This window comes from Octopus bimaculoides, chromosome 2 (assembly GCF_046866305.1).
Source record: "Octopus bimaculoides isolate indiv1 chromosome 2, ASM4686630v1, whole genome shotgun sequence".
Lineage (NCBI taxonomy): Eukaryota > Metazoa > Mollusca > Cephalopoda > Octopoda > Octopodidae > Octopus > Octopus bimaculoides.
In genome coordinates, this window is record NC_142929.1 from 113,635,922 (window position 1) to 113,655,921 (window position 20,000).

The window sequence follows — 20,000 nt, forward strand, 5'->3', positions numbered from 1 at the left end:
GGAGTATGTATATATGTATGTATGTATGTATGTGTATACACATATATATACATGTATGTATATATGAATGTAGGTATGTATGCCTGCATGTATACATGTGTGTGTGTGTAATTGTGTGTCTGTTCCTCTGTGTGTGTGTGCGTGTGTATGTGTGTGTGTGTGTGTGTGTGTGTGTGTGTGTGTGTGTGCGTGTTTGTGCATGAGTATGCTTATCTAAGGACAGATATTAAAATATATAGATAGATATGTAGACAGAAAGATAGACAGACAGTAAAGTTAAAACAAGAGAGAGAGAGATTAATGTATCTGGTGTGAAATAATTTGTCAATAGATTTTAAAATTGTCTGGGAACATATAAGTAAGGAAGGCGTGCTTACTGCCTGGAGGAGGGCATATTGGTGAGCAGCTATCAGACTGGATGACTCATTGAATGAACACACAGCAGTATGGGTGGCCCTGCATTAGCAGAAGGAGAAGAAGTAGTCCAATGTAAGCGGCGGCGACGGAGGCGGTAGCACCAGGTCTTGAAGTGTGGGTAATTGTTGGAGGAGGAGACTCAATGTGATGCCAGTAAAAGATTCCCAGCTTCTCATGTTTCACAAGCATTTTCTGCTCCCCTTCTCCATGTTGTCTCTGTAATTCAATAAGACGGACTGAGTTGGATTTCAAGATGACGGCACCGTACCTGGAGACAGGTAAGTTTTGGTAAGCATCTAGTTATGGACCCAACGGTTTTTTAAGGAAACACGATTCTGGTGACGTTCACGAGGAAAACAACTAAAAAAAGGAACAACTAGGTACGACAAAGCGGTTAGCAATGAAAAGGATGAGCTACAAATGGATCATTGAAGGTTAGTAACAAGGGTAAATTGGTTAAACGTTGTACAAGGAACAAAAAAAATCACATACACTAAAATATACAACTTAATGTACAAAGGAAAAGACACACAGGAAGCAAGGATGATGCGGGTATCACAAATTACTGATAATGATTTTTTTTCTAATATAGCGATAGATGGATGTGCAGAAGTGGTTTGATAAATTAAATATAATTTCCATACATTATTGGAAATGCTTTATGTGTAAAAGTAATATTTAGAAAGGGGTGATTGGGTAACGATGAGAATAAAAATAGGAAAAGTGTTGAAGAACAATCACAATATGGCGAAAGGAATAATGAGAGAAAAATATAATGACAAAAATAATTGAGATAATTAATGAGGAAAAAATGAGAATTGAAATTATTCTTAAAGAGCAAAGAGACAAAACCAGAGACAAGAACAATTCTTGTAAAAGAAGAAAATTGTGAGGAGAGAGGTGGGTTATAGAGCGGGAGACGGGGGAAAAGAATATGGAGTAAGGAGTAGAAGATGAAAGAAAAGTAGAACGAAAAGTGTTTATATTTGATAGAAACGAATGGAATAATACAAATAATGAATGAGAAAAAGAAGGATGATCAGTAGAGTAGTAAAATGTGTTAATTAATAATAAAGAGAAGGTTGTGTAAATTAATATAAAATAATGAAAGCTAGAAGATGATTAAAATGTAAATGCAAAAACATAGATAAAGATTTATGAGTAAGCTTAGCACAGCTATGAGGAAAATATGAAAAATGGGTAGGCGGAATGCATTTATGTATTTATATTAAATATGTATACCATATAAAGATGAATAAGGAAAACGATAGTGAGGCTAAAGCTGAGAAGATATGATATAAAATATAAGACAATTTGATAAAACAACACCATTAAAATGATAAATATTAAAACATGTAACTGAACGTTTTAAGATAGATTAAACTCATGTTTTCTCTAGAATTCTACAGTCATGCCTTTCTCATAGAAAATATCATCCATGCCGGGGTATTCGAATCAAATTTAATCAAATTAAGTGGAAACTATCATTTGGTAAGAGATTATAAAAGATATTTATTCATTAAATCTAATTAAACGTGAATGTCGTAAGTAAACGAGTAAATAGGACATTTTCTTAAGTAAAGTCTTCATTAAAAAAGGGATCCACCCTCAGCTCCAGCTGTTTTATATGTGACACTAAATAGAACATGATGAACCTTCTATATATACGTAAAGTTTATTTGAGTGGCAAACATAGGATAAAAGTAGACAACCATTCATGGATTCCTAGGTCATTTCATAGCGCCCTACAAACAAACACAACAACAATGGCAACCCAAACACAGCCAGAGATAGAGAGAGAGAGAGAGAGAGAGAGAGAGAGAGGAAGAGGGGAGAGAGAGAGAGAGAGAGAGAGAGAGAGAGAGAGAGAGAGAGAGAGAGAGAGAGAGAGAGAAATACTGAGTGAGAGGCACCCACGTACATCCGTACAAATAGACAAACAACAAAGATAAACAGACAAATATATACATAAAGAAATTTCACGAATGTGCTCACAACTCCAGTCATGACAATACTCCTGCATATATATATATATATATATATATATATATATATATATATATATATATATATATATATACTAACCGACTCTATGTGTTATAATTGTCATCATCATAGACACGAAAACGTTAAAGGGATTTGAAGCAATAAAGAGGCAGAATATATATATGTAGTGTGTAAACGCACATATGCGCACACGGAAAAAGCTGATGGCTCAATTCGTAGGCTGAACGATTGTGCGTATGGATAAAATTTGAGTAATGATACAGGACATCAGCCTATTTTAAGTAAGTTTCTAGAGACGTGGTATCTATCTATCTATCTATCTATCTATCTATCTATCTATCTATCTATCTATCTATCTGTCTGTCTGTCTGTCTGCCTGTCTGTCTGTCTGTCTGTCTGTCTGTCCGTCCGTCCGTCCGTCCAAACATCCATCCATCCATCCATCCATCCATCCATCCATCCATCCATCCATCCATCTATCTATCTATCTATCTATCTATCTATCTATCTATCTATCTATCTATCTATCTATCTATCTATCTTTCTTTCTATCTAATGATTATATGATAGAGACGAGACATTTGTACATCTCGTAATGCATGTCGTCTAAGAATGCATGTGATGTACGAATTATTTTGGTGTAAAAATTGATCTAGGATAAGAATACCTCAGGTGTAAGACTAAGTGTAGCATAAAAACACATGTAGCGTAAAAAGATATGTGGTATATACATACGTATACAGAAGTGTGATAGGACGTGAATATTTGAAACTACAAGCCCGAAATCTAATTGATATATAAGCTTAAATACGACGCGTTTGAGAACACCATTAACTGATGGATTCATGAAGTCTATCTCATCTCATCTCGTAGATCAGATGTTATCCAGAAACAGTAAATATATGCTTTCCCACAGAAGTACTTCATGAAGGCGGATAATATTGTATATGTGGTTGCATGTGTATGTTTAATAAAAAATGTTTCAGTGCAGATTTGAAATTAGACGCTTTGTTTTAACAATAGAATTTGTGGTACCTTGAGATAACGAACAGAATAATATCGCCATATTTAGATTAATCCCAATTCACTTATCATCACCTTAAGTCCAATAAGTTAGTAGCGGTAGTAAGTCCATTCGAAAGTTAGTAGCGGAGGTTTCTTATTAAAATCCAAACAACATAGTGAATATATCAGCTTGATGATATCCAGAGGAAGGCATAACATAATTTATTTAGTTATGTCATAAAAGCGTGGATTATAAATGGATATTTAGAAATATACTTTCATATTTCTTTGAGAAATTACAAATTAGGTTTTTCTTTGCAAACTAATTTAAATATGTTAAATTCAGAGACCTTCCTCCTTCCAAACTTCGGCCGGAAGGATTTGTCCAGCTCAAGATTATGGTGCACAATGCTTGTTCAATGAATAACGCGGCGGGATCGAAACTGGCATCCGATAGGTGCAAAACAAATATCTGAAGCATTAACATCCCCACGCCGACGCTTGAATATTTAAATATATGTTGCATGTATCCTGTATATATATCGATTCTATTGTAAGGAAAATGTGTTAATAAGCTATAATCCATGTTTCTAACATAGATTTATCTAATGGCACAACAATGAGACGTTCAAATAATTGCACAGCAATTTACATTTTTGTAAAATGTTGCTTATTTAACATTTTATAGTTACTCTCTTACCATATCGATATCATCTCCTTTTCGCCCGTCCCCTTTCTCTCCCGCTTGCCAACTACCCACACAAACTCTCTGTTTATAAATCTATGATTCTGTCTATCTTTTCCCCTCTTTTCCCACCATCACTTTCTTTCTAACACCCTCTCAATAACACATTCTCTGTCTCTCTCTCTGTCTCTCTCTCTGTCTCTCTCTATCTCTCTCTCTCTGTCTCTCTCTCTCTGTCTCTCTCTCTCTCTCTGTCTCTCTCTCTCTCTGTCTCTCTCTCTGTCTCTCTCTCTGTGTCGCTCTCTATGTGTCTCTCTCTCTGTCTCTCTCTGTCTCTCTCTCTCTCTGTCTCTCTGTCTGTCTCTCTCTCTGTCTCTCTATCTCTCTGTCTCTCTCTCTGTCTCTCACTCTCTTGCAATGTCTGTCTCTCCTTAGCTATCTCTGTCTCTCTACGTTTCCACAGTAGTTGAGGTGTAGTAAAACACGGCAGTGAGAGAAAGAAAGAGTAAGATAGAGTGGAGAGATAGGGAAGAGAAACACAAAGAGAAAGAGAGAGAGAAAGAGCTAGTGTATGTATGTATATATTTTTGGATGGATGGATGGATGGATGGATATGCATAAATGCACATATAAGTAAACGTGTATATTCACACATTTCATACACCATACATCCATACATTGCATGCGAAAATAGGAAAATATCATAAATCCTGATAAATCTAAAAACTGGAATGTAAAAATACGATATTCCTCTCACATACAACTACATTTAGACACTGATACTAACATATAAGCGCGCGCGTGCGAACACACAGATGCACACACACGTGCACACACACACATCACCATTATTATCAACAAAGGCATGATCAAATTCCAATGGCCATGCACAATAGAAACCAACTCCTTTACAAAAAGACTTGAAATAATTTAAAAAGTGAAAATAACACTCACATACGTATGTATATATATATATATATATATATATATATGTGAATATGTATATATATATATATATATATATATATATATATATATATATATATATATATATATATATATATATATATATATATATATAATATATATATACGTATATATATATATATATAAATATATATATACGTATATATATATATATATATATATATATATATATATATATATAAGAATATATCTATGTATATATATATAACATTGTATTACATAATTATACGGTGGCGGATGTAACTATAGAAAGATACAGTTGTTATATTTTGTATATTTTATAATATTCATACTCCATTACGAAGCGATGACGAATTCTCTATGTTTACAGAGATTTGCTAAAAATGGATGACAAGTCAACCTGAAATCAATCACTCTCCCATCTTAAATTAAGAAAAAATAACGACGTCCAAACATGTTTAAATAGTAATAAGTACCGGACTTGCTTTGAAGAGAGTCTGCTCAGTCAGTGTTGACAGAGACGTAAACCACGACATACACTCTAAGTATTATAATTGAGTTCTAATAGTAGTATTATTATTATCATTATCATAATAATTATTATTGTTATTATTATTATTATTATTATTATTATTATTATTATTATTATTATTATTATTATTATTATTATTATTATTATCATTAATAATAATAATAATAATAATAATAATAAAGATGAAACCCAAGTCAGTTCCCTCGTTGATATGGTGTATACCTTCAGCGCTGATATCAGAATGGAATTCGGACTGAGAAAGTGTGGTGTGTTAGTCTTGAATAGAGGCAAAATCAAATATATGGACGGGCTAACGATACCGTCGGGGGAGGTTATGAAGCAGATAGAAGAGACGGGCTATAAGTACTTGGGGATTTTGGAAATGAATAAATTGATGGAGAGAGATATGACAGAAAAATTTAAGGTGGAGTACTTGCTCAGACTGAGACGGATCTTTAAGTCGGAATTAAACGGACGGAATAAGATTGAAGCTATTAACACCTGGACGGTTTCACTCCTTAGATATGGAGCAGGGGTAATCGCATGGACAGTAGACGAAGTAAACAGTTTAGACAGAAAGACAAGGATGTTGCTAACTAGATATAGGACACTCTACTCCAAAAGTGACACAAACAAACTGTATGTACGAAGAAAAGAGGGGAAAAATGACTTATTGGATGCGAACACAGCGTTAGAGCAGAAGACAACAACATAGCATGGTATGTAAAAGTGCCACAGAACCGCTATTACTAGAAGTAAGAAGGTCAGGCTTCTGTAGGATGAAAGATTGCAAAGATAAAGGACTGTACAAGCAATTGAAAGCGAATGAAACTGAAAATATGTGGGTAAAGAAAAGAATGCAAGGACAATTTAATAGGGATATTGAAGATTAGACAGACAGAGAAAAAAGATAGCTGTGGATGACTAAAAGTGATTTAAAACCGGAAACGGAGGCTCTAATCTGTGCTGCCCAAGAGCAAGCACTAAGAACAAACTATATTAAATACAGAATAGACAACACACCAGAAAGTGAAAAGTGCAGAATTTGTGGACAAAATGGTCAAAACATATGGCATATTACCAGCCAGTGTACGCCACTAGCCCAGAAGGAATATAAGAGACGCCACGACAATATAGCCAGGCTTGTCCATTGGACACATTGCAACAATTATGGAGTTGACAGATCAAAAAATTGGTACGACTACAAACCCGAAGGCATCGTTGAAAATAAAAATGCAAAGATCTTATGGGATTTTATGATTCAGTCCGACCATGAGATAGAGAATAGGAAGCCAGACATATTCTTAATTGAGAAAGAAAACAAACTATGCTGGGTCATAGATATACCATGCCCAGCTGACAACAAGGTATGCGATAAGGAAGAAAAAGAAGTCGAGAGATATGACAGGTTAGCTTGGGAAATTAAGCAGTTATAGTCGATGAAAACGGTAGCAGTACTACCAATAATTGTCGGAGCCGTGGGAACAGTGAGCAAAAATTTTCGAGAAGTAGGTGGAACAAATAGGGGCTGCAATAAGGGTGGAGCACTTGCAGTAAACAGGTTTTGTCTTGTTCGTGTTTTGTGACTATTTGTATTAGTTTTCCTTGCTTCTGAAGTAAGCATTTTTAAAATTCCTATGTTGGTTATTTTGTAATAGTTTTCTAGCTGTACAAGGCCTCTACCACCTTCTATACGTTGTATATATAACCTTTCTATGTCAGATTTTGGACGGTGCATCCTAATTCCTGTTATTATTTTTCTTGTTTTCTTGTCTATTTTGATTAGGTCTTTTAATGTCCAGTTAAGGATGTTGTAGCTGTAACTTATAACTGGGACGGCTAAAGTGTGGATACCTCTTATCTTGTTTTGTTTTTTTTGCATTGAGCTCTGTTTTCAGTATTAATCTAACTCGTCTAAAGTATTCTGTCCTTATTTTCTCTTTCATTTGTGTCTGTGTTGTATCGTATCTAGTTCATTGATTCCTAAATACTTATATGTCTACTTTTGGTCTAATTCCCGTATTTCATTTGCTTTATCTAGTGTGATGTTGTTACGCTGAGCCATTTTCCTCTTTTCAAGGTTGCTTTGGCACATTTTCCTAAGCTATATTTCATATTTATTTCTTTGGTAAATCCATGTACTGTCTGCAAGTAATGTTTCCAGCTCTTTATCATTTGTAGCGTACAGTTTTAGGTCATCCATATATAAGAGGTGGCTGATTGTTTTGCCGTAACAGTTGTATTCGAATCCAGTTCTGTTTAGCATGTCAAATAAAGGTGTCAGTGCCAAGCAAAAAAAAAAAAAAAAAGAGTGGAGAGAGCGTGTCTCCCTAGAATATTCCACTTCTTATGGGGATGGCTTTGGTTTTTATAAGTCCCTCTTTAGTTTGAAGCTGTAGCACTGTCTGCCATTTATTCATAGAGTGTTTTATATATTTTATGATTATTGGTGCTACCTTGTTCATGGCTAGTTTTTCTAGGATCGATGTGTGGGGAATACTATCAAAAGCCTTTCGATAATGCATCCAGGTCATATTTAGACCTTTCTTCTTTCTGCAGCTGTCTTTAGTTATGACTTTATTGATCATTAGTTAATCTTTACAGCCCTATATGCTCTTGCAACATCCATTTTTTTCTTCTGGAAACAGGTTGTTTTTCTTCCAGATGCTTGCTCATTCTCTGCGATCTTATTGCAGTAAAGGCTTTGTAAATTGTAGGGAGACAAGTTATTGGTCTGTAATTTTGTGGATTTACCGTTTCAATGGATTTGGGGATATAAAATTTTTTTCCCTTTTGCGAGCCATTCAGGCACTGTCACTGACTCTGCTAGTATGTTATTAAATTTCTCAGCCTGCTTTTTGTGTGTTCTTGTCAGATATTTTAACCAGAAATTGGGGATCTTATCGTGTCCGGTGCCTTCCAGTTGCTTAGTTTTTGCAGTGCCTGGATGACCCCTTCAGTTGTTATAGGGGTCCAGCGTCGTTCAGGTGCTGAGTTCGTTGCTTTAATAGACCTTTTCTGATGTTGTTTCTTTGCCAACCATATTTCTTTCCAAAATTCCTTCACTTCTTCTGCTGTTGGTGCTGCATTGATGACTATTATTATTATTATTATTATTATTATTATTATTATTATTATTATTATTATTATTATTATTATTATTATTATTATTATTATTATTATTCATTGGTTTTATTTTTATAGCGTGCTTCTACTTCACTACCGAGCGCAGCTCTGTGTGCCTTGGGTATGTGCTGTGGTTTGCTGTGATGCTCTTATGGTTACTGTATTGAAAGTGTTTTGCGTAGGATGTGTGCAGTGCCCAGTAGTGCAATTTTCTGTATGTTATATATATTTGTAAGTCCTGGTTTATTTGTTATGTATTTGTCTGAATATTTTTTTTTATTATACCTAAGGCACCTACTATGATAGGAATTGTTTCCTATCATAGTAGGTGTTTTAGGTATAATAAAAAAATATTCAGAAAAATACATAACAAAAACACCAGGAATTACAAATATATATAACATACATAAAAAATTATTATTATTATTATTATTATTATTATTATTATTATTATTATTATTATTATTATTATTATTATTATTATTACGTAAGAGCACATATGTGAAAGGCCTTGTAGCCAGTAACGAAGTGTTCTTGCGCATGTTGTTCTGACCTGTTTTCAGATCATTCGTTGATATTCTCTATTTGTGGGCAAGATTTATATGGGTACTCATTTCCATATAGAGAGCTGGATGTATGGCTATATATAGTAGTCGTTACATCCTTATTTTATTTTTAGTTCTTCTCTACACAATTGTGTCATGTGATGATACATAACGCCCACCTAATCGAAATCATGAAAGTATATGAGTTTTTACGGAGTTCAAAAGTACTGGATAAAAATACAGATAATTCACATAAACAGCAAAATAAATGTATGTACGAGGTAGACATTTTTATGGAGATTTGTACGAGAACGGTACAATTGAGACGTTTTACAAAAACAACAATGAGGCAAAACTCACATACACGCAGGCGTGTTCACATACACACGCACACGCACACACACACAAACACACAGACATACACGCGCGCGCACTCATGCACACTTTCATTTATCAAATAAAAGTAACGTTGGAAATTTGAATGTAGAAATAGTTTCATCTTTCCTAATTTATATAATAGACGCACTTTGAACATTTAATATTTAGCTAAAAAATGTTCCAGCGACAACATTTTATGTCAACATAGCTATTTTCTACATGAAATTGTCACATAAGCGTGCAATGCAGGACAAGGAAGGTGACTAATCTGTGCATTGCCAAAGCCATAACAGCTTTCTTTGTGCCCTCTAAGGAACAGCTAAAAACAGCTCTCGATGATACGTGGAATACAAGTTACACCGGATGAAGGTGAGCGTATTGCATGATATATACTATATTAAAACTCGTAGAGAGTTCGAACAGATAAGATCAGTAACTGATTCATATACTTGCCAATCCATAAACTAAACAGACAATATTTGAAACAAATAACACGTGGGTCAATGACATGTATGGGGACATAAACTTCTGGACGGTGGTCAACTTCGTTGCACAATATGGATTTGTGGTCAATACTGAAATTGATTTTTGACAATTATGTGATCGAACGAGGGTATGTATTGACATACAAGTGATGATGACTCTGCAAAACTACAAAACCATTCCAGAATTCTATTCTCCAAACGCAGTCGACAGAAATCTTTATGGGCCGTGGCAGAGAATAGTAGGCGCAGCTACTACTCTTGTGGGAGTAATTGTTATTTAAGTGCTTTCTACCCCGAAGGGCCGGAAATGCTAAATAAAAATCGTAGTAACAATAGCAGTAGTCGGCGGCTGTAGTTTCTATGGCAGCAGGAGCTGGTTAGAAAACCAAAGGATACTTATACCTGCCTTATCTAGCAGCGCCGCCTAACTTTGATTATCTGATTATGAAGACGTGGAAAGTAAAGATAGATGGCAGGTAGTGGGAGAGTGAGGAATGAACAAAAAAGAGAAAAAAAGGAATGAAAATACACACCGCCATACCACAAATATAAGCGTAAAGAAAACACCCCAAGATAAGACAAGCAAAAGTGTGTGACGGAGCTTAAATCTCCTACCAAAGTCAAACAGAAGTTCATAGTTCGACGCTTAAACAAACGTAGAAATGTTCGAATTTATTACAAAAAAAAATAAACGACTGCGTGAAATATGTTGTCTAATGATGACTATGGGTACCTCCGCGTGTAGTAATTTCCAATTGCTGGTAGGGAAATAGATTTATGGAGTGCGTGACAAAGTAGTATTTCTTTATCCTTTGGTCCTTTTCTTTTATATTTACGTTTCCATTCTGAAATTTTTACCTAAATCATAAACAAGTTATGAACTGAGTCAAGTTTTGTTTTAAACACGAATGAAAAGGAAACAATATTATGCGACAAAATGATTGGAGAGACGATATCTTCGATTACAAATTTGTTGCTTTCAATTGTTTAAATTATAGCATTATTAATTAATTTAAGTCAAAATAATGAATATCTACAATATAATTTAATGAACGGTAATTTTCTTATCTAATTTACAACTTTATCTCTCACAAACTTGTTTTATGTTTTGTAAATAAATACAAAATAATTAGAAATTAAATAACACAAAAGCAGAAAAAAAACCTACTTTATCACAGACAAAATATTTGTTCATTTTGTTATGTGCTATACATTTTATATAATTCTATTTTTATGTACGTCAATCATTGGAAGTATTTTACTGCGGAAACTTGCAAGAAAAATTTCCGGATGTCAATGCTATTTGAATTGAATCATTTCCTATGCGATTTTTTTTTATCGAGACGCAAATAATTTGAAATGTAGAATTATATACATTTAGTTTCTTACACACACACACACACACACACACACACACACACACACACACACATATATATATATATATATTTATTTATATACACACGTACACACATAATACTCGCACGCACGCACACGTAGACACACACATGTACACGCGCACACACATAAACACTCGCAGACACACATACACACTTGTATATATAACCACATATATATACAACTTTAAACAAAATTCCATTGTAAAGTAATAGTTATATATTTGGGATTAAGTTTTAATTAATTTATATAGAATCTAAAACCAGGGTGTAGTTCACAACGGATTACACTGAGCCATTTCACTTTTACTTAAAGGAAGACATTATTGCATTTTATTTGGCATGTGAGGTAATAAAGTAGATTACATTATATTTGTACAGTAAATCACTTAGATGTTGTTTAAAATAATTTGAAATATATATATATTTCCTCCTTCAACCTTTTTAATGCAACTAGGTTCTAGTTTCTGCATTCCCGTAACTTTTAGAATATTCCGATTGTTAGATTTATAAGATTTCAAAGTGGAATTGTTAAATTCATTGGCAGTATAAACAATCTTTCGTATTATCCATTTGACTATGGATTTATTTGTAATGGATAATGTGATTGATTGTCATTCAAACATTTCTCAATGGAATTTCCAACGTCAATGGAGGGAATTGTCTTTAATCAGAAATCGAAAACGAGGTAGAGTGTCAGTTCCCAGGGAAGCTATTGCATTTTATTGTTATTACCATGAAAATATAAGCGATCTACTTCAGCATAAAAAAATGATTTTAAATGTTCTAATACATTTGCATTCCTCGCAATTTTATAATGGAGACGGCATTTGAATATGCAAATCAAAATTGAGGGAAAACATCAGTGAGCAGATATCAAGTTAAACAATAGAATCGGATTCCTTTTACCATGAAGTATTGCGATAGAGATTATAGTTAAGATTGCGATTGCTGCTATCAGAGCATTATAATAGATTACAGCTAAGGTTCAGTTTGCTGAGATGAACGTACAACTTATGGATTATTCTAGCGTTTAGTGTTGCTGTTTATATATTTTATATTCTCTCAAGGTAATCTGACGGCTAAAATGCGTAACTAAAGCACATTTACTGACATAAATACCAATTATATCAGTTCAACTAAAGAAAAATATATCGACAAAACACATTTCATTTTGACTAAATAATATTTAGAGCAGTTGAATATTTTCAAAGGTATTGTCGACGAATTAACAATGCAACTATGGGCGACATAATGGTCAAATGAAAGAAAAAAAAGATCGGTTGAAATAAAAGAAAACAGATTTATTGCTGTGAATGAATATTAGTTTGTGTCAGAATTTTGTCTGTATAAACTAGATTCGGAGATGTACTGTACCAATTTTACCATTTTCGTAACCTTTTTAATGGAATTGTCTTTCTAAAAACATACTATCTAATGTATATAATGTCGATTGTTGTTGAAGAACTATATATAAATGGTTTTATTTCTCTAGAGAAAATACTCAAATATACACATAAAGGGCAGTAAGTAAAAAGAATATTTAAACATTCGTTCATCAAAGTTATTATTAATGTGGTCTGTAATATAATTTCCACTTTTTCACCTTAACACAATTGTTTTTGTTTGTCTATTTTTAACAGATATTAAGCAACCGACTTCAGTTATTTAGTGAGAGGAATCAAAATATATTTTCCCGGATTTTTAACATTGATGTGATTAATGAAACAAATAAGAAAATAGACATGTCATACTGTAACTTTCTAAAATAGACGTATTTGCATGCACATCATATATATATACATATATATATATATATATATATATATATATATATATATATATATATATATCTACATGCCCGCCATAAATAGATTCAGAGTTTATATACGTACAATATATATATATATATATATATATATATATATGCACTAAGCTTACGTACACACACGCCAATCGACATTTTCTCTCTCTAGTCACTTGTCTTGCCAAAATTTATCGACACATACCTCAGATCACAACCTACGGTTTGGTAAACATTAGATAATGGGATACAGGGGCATATGTTTGGGAAAAGACGAGGAATCTTCTTCTACCACGAATCTGTTCCATCAAGTTTGTTCAACTATAAAATACCTCTTTGACAACGAGAATGACATACAAAACATATATGTATATATTATAGAACACATAAGTTCATCATTTGGCTTAAAGTTCAGTATTTCTGGAAATGATCGGAGATATAGAAAAAACACAGCAAAAAGAAAGAAACGACATTTCAATTTTTTTGTTATTTTATTACTCTTGTTTGGATAACAGTATGGAGGCCAAATAAAGTTTTACGAAGCTATGTTTTTGTAACACCTCACACAAAGCAAAATGTTTGCATGTGGTTATTCTTTGCACAACAACATACATACATCCACAGATACATCCACACATGCACACGCGAAGGCACACATGTATCGACGCGTATACAAAAGAAACATTTATATATAGAAGCAATATTTATGTGCTGCCAGTTGTATATGAATTCAACTTTTTGTCTATCTACCAGCTATCTACCACAGTCATTTAATCTGCTCACACACACAAACACACACACATACATTCACACACACACACACACACACACACACACACACACACACACACACACACACACACACACACACACATATATATATATATATATATATATATACACATATATATACATATCCATCCATCCATACGTACGTACATACATACATACATACATACATACATACATACACACACACACACACACACACACACACACACACATATATATATACATATATATATATATATATATATATTACATATGCATATATATATATTACATATGCATGTATGTATAATCGCAGGTGCCATATATTCGTACATTCGTGATACATGCATTACTATCTATTTTGAATATTTACCTAGCCGGTGGCACGTCCCTCTTACTAGCCATCTGGGTGGAAAGAATAAACTATGATGTGTAAAGACAGCTATATTTGATCCTACTGCCAGCGAAACACCGATGATAGATAAGCATACCACATCAATGAGAATCTAAATGAACATCAATACATACTTACCGGTGTATATAAATACGCTAAGGTATCCCCACTTACAAAATATTTCACTCTATTACACATTAGATTCTATATAAAGTATGCTATGTATGTAGCATAGTCTTTGCTCTGTATTTGATCTAATCATTCGTTGTGGCTTTTTTAACTGACAGGAAATTGCTTTTATTGCCCTGCCAATGTTTTAGTACATTGTTTTCACTCATCTTCAACTAATACTGAGAAAGAAGAATAATTACGTCTTGATATGATTGTACATTGTACACTCAATGCACACAGCCTCTCATATGCGCAGACACACATACACAAACACAGATGGACTCCTGGCTATCTGTCTGTCTCTCTCTTTCTATCTATCTATCTATCTATCTATCTGTCTGTCTATCTGTCTGTCTGTCTGTACATGATACAGTGTACGCAAGAAAACATTCATTGCTAAACAAATAATATACAAGAAAGGAACCATTAGACATACAACTTCGTCACATATGAAGTTTGGTAAGCCAAAAATTCGAGGTCACACTCGAACTTTTCCTTTTGAAATTTAATAAATTTACAGCCTCAGAAGTACTAAATGCTCCATTAGTTTAATGTTAAATTGTTTCATATGACATAACGTTAATATCAAATATACATATATATTCCCATCTACATACATATATACATACACACATACATGCATACATACATACACATATATATACATACATACATACATACATACGTACATACATACATACATACATACCACGGTGAGACGTTATGCCGCAGCTAGGGCACTGTTTAACGAGATCCGTCGAAAGGATAACTCCGGAGGCAAAGAAATAAGTACCCACAGTATGGTGGAAACCATAGTCACGCATAATAAAAGGAATATTGGTGGCATGTCCCATTGAAAACCTCAAGAAAATGTAAACACAATAGACCTGATATAACGATTTGGGATCGAGAAGAGAAACTGTGTACATTTGGGGAAATCAGCTGCCGAGAGGGTGTTAACATGAAACTGAAAATCAGTGAAAAACAGAAAACTACACTGAACTATTGAGAAATCTGCAGTTACTCCAACCAGATTACAAGATAAACTTTATGCCTGCAAATGTTGGGGCACCGTCCAGTAGAGTTGCAGGAGATTCATAAATCATCTCTAGACCGTAGTTGAAGCCAATGACGACTTTATTGAACAAATTTACTCTTTAGTATTTCGAGATATTTTTATGTAATGTTGGTAAATATATTTGATAAAATGAGATGTCAGTGTTATTTTGATTTTTGCGTAATTTAAACGACAGTTTATTCACTGCACCCTGTGCGTGTGTGTTCCCTTCCGGTCATTTCAATATGTGACCACGTGTATATCGTTGGCGATTTTCTTTCTCCGTCTTCCCTTCTGTGGACTTTTTCTATATTTCTGATGAAGAGCTCCGCTCGAAACGTAAAATCGTCTTTCTTTTCTTTCCTTTCCTGAGCGTCCAATAACACTGTACTTATTCCACGTCCTTGCGTTCTTGTGTTTTCGTGTTTTTTCTTGCTTGTTCATGTTTGGATTGACTATATATATATATATATATATATATATATATATATATATATATATATATATATATATATATATATATATATATTCTGAATGACCCGTCCTTGTTTTCTTTGTATCGTCTATCTGAATGTTTTGTTGTCCCTTTTTGTATCACCTTACTGTCTGGATGTTTTGCGTTCTTGTCCCATTTTGTATTTTAGTCATGCTAATTCAGGCTGATGACGAGCAAAAACTCAGAAACATTTCCCTGAATACAGTCTAGGCTGGGTGGAGGTGCTTGTCTCCCCCTTGTAAACATAAGGACACAGGAAATGTGTCAAGGCCGACAGGAAGCGGTCCAGCTTCCCAGGGCTAAATGGCAGTAGTATGATTCCCTTATTGAGGCTGTCACGTTAAGTTGACAGTATACAACTACTTTATATATATATATATATTGACGAGTTTCTTTCAGTGTCTGTTTAGCAGATCCACTCATAAGGTTTTCGTCGGGTTCAGGGCTATGATAGAAGACACTTCCTTAAGATACCACGCGGTGGAACGGAACCCGCAACCCTCCGTGTGATTCGGAACAAACTTACCTCACAACCATGCCTATACGTACATACATACATACATAAATACATACATACATACATACATACATACATACATGCATGCATATATACATACATGAATACGTACATGCATACATATGAATGTACATATATTTATGTGTGTGTGGCTTTAAGTATCTTGCGAAGGCTCAACATTCGGAGTTCAGGTTTAGAAAACCTGAAGGACCGCCGCTTAAGTGTGTAAATCTGAGGGGAAAAGGGGAATATGTTGAATGAAACCATAATTAACTGATCCTCCAGCTTTTTTTTTTTTTACCAAAAGGCAAGGAACTTTTCAACACCTTCTAGTACATTTATATTCGTATGTATACATATTCTCAACACCAAACCCTTCAGTAAATTTAAAGGATTCCAATGTTTTAAACATTTGGACCAGAATTCTTGACTAGAAATAATCTTTTACTGTCTTCTCATCATTAATGTTGCAGCTCTGCAACAAAATCAAAGGTTCTGCACTCCCACAGTTGTCTAACGCATGCGAATATATTACATGTCCACCAGAAATAACTCCAACATTCAAGAGAAACTTTTTCATCATACAAAAAATCCCTCCGGTGTTAAAAGTTACATGATACTTATCTTCTATCATTCTTCTTTTTCTTCCATGATCCCTAGATTCAACTTATTTTTCACGACACTTACAGCATACATATCTAAATTTACACTCCTCTTTTATACATTGATTACTGAACTCCATTTTCCCTCCTAATTTGTTTTTTTCGTTTGCAGATGTTAACATGAATAAAATCAGTTACACTGAAATTAATGTTACACGAAGAAGGCTGTGGAACGAGTCTAAACCTCAGAATGTACAGTGGTTAAATAAATATATTAACTTCTCATACCTTCTTACATTCTTATGGTCTGTATATACATATGTGCGTGTGTGTGTGTGTGTCTCTCACTCACACACACTCTCTCTCTCTCTCTCTCTCTCTCTCTCTCTCTCTCTCTCTCCCCCTATATATATATATATATATATATATATATATATATACGACAGAGGTAGTTAGAACACCTTCAATGCTAGAAATAAGAGCTTAAGTACTCTGATGCTGCAGTCAACAGACACGCTTGTATACATGCATACTGACAGCGACGTTCGCTGTCAGTATGTAGACAATTGTGTTCGTTCACTGCAGAATCAGAGCAACTTAGCTCTTATTTCTAGCATTGTAGGTCTTCTTATACCTTCTGTCATATTTAATGAAAATTATAGTTTTTCTTTTTAGTGATACATTGCTAAACAACTGCTTAATTTACACACACACATATACACACATTGACGTACACGCCTACATAAACAAGTGCTTGTATATTTTTCTCGTGTGTATATGTGTGTATGTGCGTGTATACTGCAACAGCTATGAACGTACTTGAAGAAATCCATATTCGACAACATTTATTCCCTTTATTTTTAAGATGTGTGTTTTTTTGAAAAATTGGCAAACGCGCAGGTGTGGCTGTGAGGTAAGGAGTTTGTCTCGCAACCACATGGTTCAGAGTTCTCTCACGCCGCGTAGTTCCTTGGGCAAGTGTCTTCTATAGGCTCAGGCCAACCAAAGTCTAATCACTGGATCTGGAGGATGGAAACTGAAAGAAGCCCTCAGTTATCTCTCTATATGTATCTGTGTGTTTATTCTTGTGTTTTTATTTGTCCCCTACCACCGCTTAACAGACGAGGCTGGTGTGTTTAGGTCGGGAAAAGGGTGATATAGAAAAAAAGAAAGAAAAGAAAAGCACTGGTATCTATTCATTCGACTAAAATTCTTCAATGTGATGCCCCAGTATGGCCGCATGCTAAAGACTGAAACAAGTGAGTGAGTAAAAGATTTCGTGACCATCAACTCGAGATTTGAAATAAATTTGAAAACAACAGAGAGGCACACACATACATATATACTCGCGCGCGCTGGCACACACACACACACACACACACACACACACACACACACAAACACACACACACACACACACACACACACACATATACACATATACACACACCACTCTCATGCTCACAAATATTTGTGCAGTATCTCTACACATTCATCCATATATGTGAATTCCCTGTCTAGAACTTTCATACATACTCACCTTGTCTCTGATGACGGGCTATCCAGTGTACGGAGATGCTAACCTACCACTTAGTAGATCCCAGAAACACCTTAATTAATTGCCTCAAATTCACCTTACTTTATTTAAATATTCTAAAGGACTTCAGACACACGTACTGCGTTGGTTTTTGTTGTCCTCTAATACATACATGCAAACTCGGAAGCCGACTACGGATCCCCAATTATAGCACTTACACAGAGTATCTATTCATTTAGATCACCAGTGAACTAAACTCCTCATTCTATATAAACATACGCACACGCACGCACGCTGACACATAAATGGAGGGATATAGTCGTTTGCATATAAGGATGCACACACACACACACGCACAAACACTGATTCACACAAACACGTCATTCATTTTCATTAAGCGCCGTTAGAATACATCTTCCCCTACGTCAGAATTCGTTATCACATATATAAATATAGACCGCCTTTTGCGATTGATGGTCATGCCGCTGGCGGCAGCGATGATTATGATGATGACGATGATGATTTACTATAAAGCACAGAAAGACAAATGAATATCATCTTGCCAGAATTTGAACTCGGAGCATGGTGAGACATAATAACAATCTCGAACACATTTTGAACGCTAATGTACCAATTCTTTCATAAAATAAAAGACCCACAGTTTCCAAAGGGAGTAGAAGGGATAAAAAATAATTGGCAGATGAAATATACAGGAGCGTAAATAATGCAGATCGAATCAATATTAAACTAACTTTTCTCCCCAATTATCTCCCCTGCACCATGCAATTCATTTACCGACTATTCTGTAAAATTATTTTCTTTCAATTTCTCTGGAATACATTGAAACAGAACAATGCGTTATAAAGGAGAGAGTGAACGAGGGAGAGAAAGAGAAAGGGTAAGTGTGCGCTAGTGATGAGAGGGGGGGGGGGTAATATTTGCTCTATACCAATATATTGCTTAATCTAAATGGAACCGCTTCCTATTCGTATTCTTTCGTTTTGCTTTCAATCACTCATGTGGCAGTATATTCTGCCTGCAAATGCTACTTCATCGACACCAACTATAACCGAGTGGCGACCGTGCGCGCGCGCGTGTGTGTGCGTGTGCGTGTGTTTATGTGAGT

The 20,000-nt window shown here is 34.6% G+C and overlaps 1 protein-coding gene across 8 annotated transcripts in view; it reads right to left on the reverse strand.

Moving 5' to 3' along the window:
* LOC106867486 (innexin unc-9) overlaps positions 1-20,000 on the reverse strand; it is a 956,248-nt gene that overhangs the window by 544,873 nt on the left and 391,375 nt on the right. For 7 of the 8 annotated variants that reach the window (XR_016240718.1, XM_089347514.1, XM_089347515.1 and 4 more), the window contains one exon: positions 378-633. The exons of the other annotated variant lie outside the window; for it this stretch is intronic. Coding sequence is in view for 3 of the 7 variants with exons in the window: in XM_089347514.1 (XP_089203640.1) it covers positions 378-394 (17 nt within the window). In the remaining 4 variants the exon portion in view is untranslated. The remainder of the gene's footprint in view (positions 1-377; positions 634-20,000) is intronic. 8 annotated transcript variants of the gene reach the window in all.